The following is an 8,160-nucleotide window of genomic DNA, read 5'->3' on the forward strand; positions in this document are numbered from 1 at the left end:
AATGGCACAGTATCATTACACTCATCCCTCTCTCCCTCTATCTCTCCCTCTCTCTACCCCCCCTCTCTATCCCTCTCTCCCTCACCCCCTTCAGGCTTTATTTTAATAGAGCCATTCACTTAGAGCCATATCCCTCTTTCTCTTTATTCCTTCATTTCTCTACCCCCTCTCTCTCTCTCTCTCTCTCTCTCTCTCTCTATATATATATATATATATATATATATATGGCCTCACAGTGGCTAATGTTCATGTTCATGAGTCCACCATCAGGAGAACACTGAATCACAGTGGTTGTTGGCAGGGCTGAAAGGAGAAGCTGCTGCTGTCCAGTAAGAAAACTGCTGCCCGTCTGCAGTTTGATAAACATCACATGGACGAGCCAGACGGCTACTGGATCAGAGTTTTGTGGACGGATGAAGCCAAAATAGATCTTTTTGGTTTAAATGAGAAGCTCTATGTATGGAGGAAGGAAAACACTGCATTCCAGCATAAAAACCTTCTCCCATCTGTGAAGCATGGTGGTGGTAGTTTCATGGTTTGGGCCTGTTGTGATGCATCTGGGCCAGGAAGGCTTGAATCCTAAAGGAACATCTCAGGACTTCTGTCCAGGAGCTGAAACTCATGAGAATGTGGGTCATGCAGCAACATAACGGCCCTGAGCACACAAGCCATTCTACCAAAGAACGGTTAAAGAAGAATAAAGTTGTTTTGGAATGACCAAGTCAAAGTCCTGACCTTAATCCTACAGAAATGCTGTGGAAGGACCTGAAGCAGCAGTTCATGGAAGGAAACCCACCAGGAACCAGCTAAAATTCCACCAAGTCGATGTGCAGAACTAACAGTTTAGAAAAACCTTCTCCCACCTGTGAAGCATGGTGGTGGTAGTATCATGGTTTGGGCCTGTTTCGCTGCATCTGGGCCAGGATAGGTTCACAAGCTTTGAAGCACCACTGTGTGTTTTACTGACTGTATTAAGTGTCTAATTTGGATATTTATTATTGATAATGATGGCAGATTTTCACCTTATAGAGTAACTGATACTGTATTGATGACTGTATCACTTTCACTACTGCCTCTGTCATCATAAATACGTTTATAGAGCTCATCAGATTAGCCTTATTTTACACCTGAGAGGGCCAGCCAATCAGAAAAGAGCTCATTTACATATATCAGCCTGAAAGGCACAGTAACTCAAACAGCCTGTTTAGGCCTGAGAGGTGAGGAGAGGGTGGGAAAGGGTCTCGCTCCCTCTCTCTCTCTCTCCACACATTATTTTTCTCTCTCTATTTCTCTCATCCCTCTCTCTCTCTCTCTGTCTGTCTCCCTCTCTCTCTCCCTCTCCCTCTCTCTGATGGGTGATGATAGATGTGTGTGGAGTGTGTGGGGTCAGGGTGTTTGAAAGAATCGCGTCAGGCTCTCACTCCTCATCCTCCTCCTGCTCGACACGCTGATGGATGGACAGCACACAGGTCAATTTATCAGAGAGGGAGAGAGAGGCAGAGAAAAGAGAAAGAGACAGAGATACAGGAAAGAGTGAGAGGAGAGGGAAGACACAGAAAGAAAAAGAGAGAGAGGAGGAAGAGAGAGAGAAAAAGGAAAGGAGAGGAAGAGGGAAAGAGAGAGAGAAAAGAGTGGGAAAGGCACAGGGAGAGAGAGGGAAAAGAGAAAGAGAAGAGAAAGAGACAGAAAGAAAAAGAGAGAGAAATGAGAGCTGGAAAGAGAAATAGAGAGAAAGAGAGAGAGAGAGAGAGAGAGAGAGAGAGAGAGAGGGTGAGGGTGAGAGAGACAGAGAGAGGGTGAGAGAGAGAGAGAGAGAGGATGAGAGAGAGAGAGAGAGAGAGGGTGAGAGAGAGAGAGAGAGAGAGAGAGAGAGAGAGAGAGGGCTGTAAGTGAATGGGACTCTCTGCCTCTGCTGGTGTGAGTAATCTGAATGTATATCTCTTTAAATATGTAAATATGTAAATATGTGAATGAATATTCCTCTGTATCGGTCAGGTACGCTCGCGTGTAGCGCGTGCTTGAGTGAGTGAGTGAGTGAGAGAGTGAAGGAGTGAGAGAGAGAGAGTGCTCGGTGCGGTGCGGGTCGCGGTGGCCGCTTGGAGGCGCTGTTGGACGCAGAAAAGCGAAAGGTGAGGAGGTTTTGATCAGAGGTTGAGCCCGCGTGCGCTTTGAGGAGTGATTGATCTTTGTGGGCTCTGGCGAGCACGAGCAGCAAACGGACAAAGAAACTAACAAACACAGAAAATAAATAAATAAATAAACAAACAAATAAATAAATAGTCGTTTTTGCTGTAAGTCACAGGGAGGTGCAGCAGGGGGGCGCGGGGGGTGAGGGGGGCGGCCGCTAGAGGGCAGCACGCACACACGCGCACACACACACACACACACACACACACACACAGTCAGAGCGCGGGTGGGGAGATTGGTTAACCGCACTCTCTCTCTCTCTCTCTCTCTCTCTCTCTCTCACACACACACACAGTTTCTCTACACACTTACAGACATATATAAATAAACCACTGAGTGCCTGGATGACTGACTGACTGACTGACTGACTGAATGAATGAATGAATGAATGAATAAACGAGTTGTCGCTTGAAGGACCTGATTGATTGATTCATTGATTGATTGATTCATCAGTAACTAAATGAGTTCATTAGTGACTGCCTGAACAAACAAACGAAGAAGGTAATAACGGAATAAGTTTTCACCTGAATGACTGAGTGAATGAGTGAGCGGCTGGCTTAACTGATAAATGAACGAATGAACGAACAAACGAATGAATGAATGACAGAATGACTGAATGAATGAGTGACTGAATGAATGAGTGACTGAATGAATGACTGAATAAGTGACTGAATGTGTTACTGAATGAGTAAATGAATGAATGAATAAGTGATTGAATGGCTAAATGAGTAAAAGAGTTACATGAATACGTGAACAAATGAACGAATGAATAAATGAATGGATGGATGAAGGAACAACTGTATGAGTGACTGAATGACTGAATGAATGAATGCCTGTATCTCGTATTCTCCCTATGAGTGAGCTAACTCTCTCTCTCTGTCTCTCTCTCTCTCTCTGTGTCTCTCTCTCTCTCCTGCAGTCTGAGGCTCGTGCGCTGCATGCTGAGCGCTGCTCATTCTGTTGCCCCTCACTGCTTCACTACCTGCCTTTACACTAAAGCCTAATTTACCCCCCTCCACCCCCCGACCCCGCTCATATTTTACCCCCCCAGAACAAAACGCGCCGGCACGCGACGTCAATACACGTAACCGCGGCCTCGCGCTGGTGTTCTGCCTGCACGTGCAGGAGTTTTAAACACATCACTAATTTGTTATTGTTCCGCTGCAAATGACGGTGATGATGATGAAGCTCGTGCACCGCGCGAGTAGATCGGCACGAAGCCGGTGGGAAGAGGAGGTGGAGGTTTGGGGAGGGGTGCGCGCGAACGAGTGAGCGAGCGGAGGGAGAAATAGAGAGGGAGATAGAAAGGGGGCGTGGCTTGTATAACAAGACTTTTTGATCGGCGCGTCGTCGCAGCCAATCAGGAGTGCCGTGGCCGAGCGCGCGGGGCTCCCCATTGGCTGCTGGTGGCCTCGCGCCTCGCAAAAGGAGGCAGCAGCCGCGCAGCCTGCGCAGAAGAGGACCGAGGCGCGTGAGAGAAACAGAGAGAGAGAGACGGAGAGGGAGAGGGAGAGCGCGAGCTGAGGATTTGTCCGCGAGACAGAGAGAAAAGTGAGGAAGAGGAAGAGGAGGACTGCGGCTCTGGAATGCGTTCGCCGCGCGCGTGGAGTGTTATGAGGAGTATATGAGGAGTTACCGCTCGTGCTCTGCGACGGAGATGATGCGCGTTTGACACAGAAGAGGATTTTTTTTGTCGCTGTTGTTGTTTTTTTTTTCATTCATTTCTTTCTTTGTTTCTCTTTTTCTGGCCATGTTTACTCCCGGCTGCCCTTACCGGACTCTATACGGGAGCTTCCGGTGCTGACGCAGTGGAAGCGCGCGCACACGGGAGCCCCAAATAAGCACGGAGAAATGGGTTTGGAGCAACGGAGGAGCTTTGGCACGTAACGCGCGCTGAGAGAGCGAGAGAGAGGGAAAGAGAGCGAGAGAGAGAGAGAGCGAGAGAGAGTGAGGGCACGCGCCTGTTTTGGAAATGTTTGTGCTAGTGCTCGTGCTCTCGCTCGCGCATGGAGGGCTCGCGCAGCTTCGTTACTCGGTTCCGGAGGAGAAGGAGCGCGGCACTTTGGTGGCCAACATCGCCGAGGACCTAGGGCTGGACGTGACGAAGCTGCACGCGCGCCGCTTCCAGACGGTGCCCAGCTCGCGCACGCCCTACCTGGAGGTGAACGTGGAGAACGGCGCGCTGGCGGTGGGCGCGCGGACGGACCGCGAGGAGATCTGCCGCCAGAGCGCGCAGCAGCAGCAGCCGTGCCTGCTGCACCTGGAGGTGTTCCTGGAGAACCCGCTGGAGCTGTTCCGCGTGGAGGTGGAGGTGCTGGACGTAAACGACAACGCTCCCGTCTTCCCCTCTTCCGACATCGTGGTGGAGATCACGGAAAGCGCCACGCCTGGCACCCGCTTCCCCCTGGAGAGCGCCGCCGACCCGGACGTGGGCACCAACGCCCTGAGCGGCTACGCCATCACCGGCAACGAGTACTTTTCCCTGGATGTCCAGACGCAGGGTGACGGCAACCGCTTTGCCGAGCTCGTTCTGGAAAAGCCGCTGGACCGCGAGCGCCAAGCTGTCCACCGTTACGTTCTGACTGCGGTGGATGGTGGCCAGCCACAGCGCACCGGCACTGCCCTGCTGGTGGTGCGGGTGCTGGACTCCAATGACAACGCGCCTGTGTTTGACCAGCCCGTGTACACCGTCAACCTGCGTGAGGACGCAGCACCTGGAACGCTGGTCATCCAGCTGAACGCTACGGACGTGGATGAGGGCACCAACGGAGAGGTTGTTTATTCCCTCAGCAGCCACAACCTGCCCAGCGTGCGCCAGCTGTTCGCTGTGGACGCCCGGAGTGGCCGCGTGGAGGTGGCCGGTGCGGTGGATTATGAGGAGAGCAACACGCACCAGATTTACGTACAAGCGCGAGACATGGGACCCAACGCTGTTCCGGCGCACTGCAAAGTGCTTGTAAAAGTGGTGGATGTGAACGACAACGCGCCTGAGGTCAGCTTCAGCACGGTGAGTGAAACGGTCAGCGAAAGCTCCGCGCCGGGCACCGTGGTGGCCATGCTGAGTGTTTCCGACAAGGACTCTGGAGAAAACGGGCAGGTGAGCTGTGAGCTGCTGGGTGACGATGCTGCACCATTCAAGCTGAAACCGTCCTTTCGGAACTACTACACTGTGGTGACTGACGGCCAGCTGGACCGCGAAACGGCCGACAGCTACACGCTAACAGTCGTAGCGCGAGATGGTGGGACTCCGCCCCTTTCCACTAGCAAGTCTGTAAGGGTGCGAGTGTCTGATGAGAACGACAACGCGCCTCGCTTCACGCAGCCTGCGTATGACGTCCATGTTAGCGAGAATAACGTGCCCGGCGCGTACATTTACGCTGTTAGTGCGCTGGACCCAGATTTGGGTGCTAACGCTCGTGTTAGCTATGCTATCGAGGAACGCGAAATCCAAGGAATGTCTGTGCTCACGTACGTGTCTGTGAACTCGGATAACGGCTACCTGTACGCGCTTCGCTCCTTCGACTACGAACAAATACGGGAGTTCAGTTTCACCGTCAGCGCCCGGGACTCCGGCGACGAGCGGCAGCTAGCGGACAACGCCACCGTACGAGTTGTGGTAGTTGACCAGAATGACAACGCGCCTAGCATCATCGCACCCATGGCGCAAAACGGCACAGCTCTGGAGCGCCTCCCACGGACGGCCGAGCCGGGTTACCTGGTGACCCGAGTGATCGCCACGGACGCAGACGATGGAGAAAACGCCCGGCTGTCGTACAGCGTCATCAGCGGGAATGAGCTGGGCATGTTCAGGATGGACTGGCGCACTGGAGAGCTCCGTACGGCACGGCGCGTCGGATCCAAAAAGCGTGACCCGACGCAGCGGCCTTACGAACTTCTAGTGGAAGTACGTGACCACGGGCAGCCACCGCTGTCCGCCTCAGCCACCATTAGCATCGTGCTAGTGGACGCTGTGGCCGGAGGCGCGTCCGGCCGGTCAGAGAAAGGCGGGCACGCGCTCGGCGGTCACAGCGAGGGCACGCTGGACCTCACCCTCATCCTCATAGTTGCCCTCGGCTCCGTTTCCTTCATCTTCCTCTTGGCCATGATAGTGCTTGCCGTGCGCTGCCGCAAGGACAAGAAGCTCGGCGCGCGCTCCTGCCTCACGAGGGGCGGGGACGACTGGTGCGCGTGTTGCGCGTGCACGTGCTGTGGAATGAGCGGCGGCGGCGGGGTCGGCGCGGGCGCGCGCCGGGCGCGCAAAAAGAAGAAGCTGAGCAAGTCGGACATCATGCTGGTCCAGAGCGCGGCGGGCCAGAGCGCGCACGCGCAGGTGCCCGTGGAGGAGTCGGGCAGCTTCGGCGCGCGCCACCTCCACCGCAGCGCGCAGAACTACTGCTACCAGGTGTGCCTGACGCCCGAGTCCGCGAGCACCGAGCTGATGTTCCTCAAGCCCGGCGGGAGCTCAGACGGCGCGGTGGGCGCGAGCTTCGCGGAGCAGCAGCAGCAGCAGCCGGACATCATCTCCAACGGCAGCATTCTGTCCAGCGAGGTGAGGGCGCGAGCGCGCGCAACACGACGCACCACAGCACAGAAACGCGCGCGCGTTCATTTTTGTTTATTCATTTAATTTAACGCTCTTGCACTGAAAAGGCACGTGCGAGTAGGTGCGCGCGCTGTAGTTGAACCAGCACGAGAACCGGGCGGATTCGAGCACACGATTACCAGTTTGGCCATACCGGCGCGCGAGCACAGACGCGTACTCACCAGTTCTGGGTTCTGAGAGCGCGCGCATTAACACATTAACACGAACACAAACATGCACGCGGACCACTTAGTTTGGCTTGGAGTGCTTTCAGAGTTTTATGCGCGTGCATAAATACACCCGCGCGCGGAGACTCTACAGGCACGTTCATGTAAACAGAATCCTCTCGCTCTGATTGCGCGCGTTGACACACGAACACCAAGCGGACCTATAACGGAGTGCACCGCCGCTCGCACGCTACCGGCTTTAGAGTGCGTGCATGCACAACAAGTCACACGTGACTTTATAAAAGATGGTTCTTCAGAGGTTCTTTAGTAAAGGCAATTGTTCTGTTTGGAACCATGAGTTGCTGATAGAACCATCTGCGTGCTGGAATCGTTCTCTGCATGGTGAAATGGTCCTTCAGGTTGATGGAGAACGTGTTGTATATGGTTCTATATAGATCCCTTCCCTTTACTAAAGAACCCTTGAAGAACCATCTTCTTTCAGAGCGTGGAACGCTCGCAGAAAGGCCTCGTTTTTGGCGGCAGGCACACGGTCGCGCGCGTGCATAAACATACAGACAATTAAGAGTTATTAGGGCTATGGGCGCGCGCATAAACACATTTTATTTTTTGGTGTTTTATATTTCATTTTTTGGCAAGAACGCACGTGAATGAATACCCACACGGTGGTGGATTGCGGCGCGTTCATGACCGTGCACGCGTACATAAACAATTTTTAAAGGCACGCGCAAGAGTAAAGGCTGGCGCACTTATTTATTTATTTATTTATTTATTTAACTTGTAAATATATTGATTTTTTGTATTAAGCGTCTTTTTTGTCACTGACGCACGCGGACAAACACACATCCACACAGGTCTTGGATTTTGGCGCGTGCACGTGCTCAGACAATGACAGCATTACTCTTGTTTTATTTCTGCGCGCAACGACAACGTGGAGTTTTGGCTGAGGGCACGCGCATCTACATACACACCTGCACGAGCCTAACGCCCTGGCTTTACCTATAGGTGTGGGCGTTCACACACGCACACACACACACACGCATTGCACCATTATCACAGTTTGTATTATGAGTGTTATTGTGACGCGCGCGAGCCCCGAGCGCTGTTAGTTAGTTGTTTCTCAGAGCTCTTTGAGTTGCCCCAGATCGCGCGAGCAGCGGGTTAAAGCAGTGTGTGAGGCGCGCGCTGCTCTGAAACTAAACGCAG

The 8,160-nt window shown here is 53.2% G+C and overlaps 1 protein-coding gene across 3 annotated transcripts in view; it reads left to right on the plus strand.

Moving 5' to 3' along the window:
* Nucleotides 1-3,634: 3,634 nt before the first annotated feature.
* Nucleotides 3,635-8,160, plus strand: part of pcdh10a (protocadherin 10a) — a 29,942-nt gene continuing 25,416 nt past the window's right edge. For all 3 annotated transcript variants that reach the window (XM_036583677.1, XM_036583675.1, XM_036583678.1), the window contains exon 1: nt 3,635-6,736. In XM_036583677.1, coding sequence (XP_036439570.1) covers nt 4,160-6,736 — 2,577 coding nt within the window. In that variant the 5' untranslated portion in view covers nt 3,635-4,159. The remainder of the gene's footprint in view (nt 6,737-8,160) is intronic.

Source organism: Colossoma macropomum, unplaced genomic scaffold (genome assembly GCF_904425465.1).
Source record: "Colossoma macropomum unplaced genomic scaffold, Colossoma_macropomum, whole genome shotgun sequence".
Classification (NCBI taxonomy): Eukaryota; Metazoa; Chordata; class Actinopteri; order Characiformes; family Serrasalmidae; genus Colossoma; species Colossoma macropomum.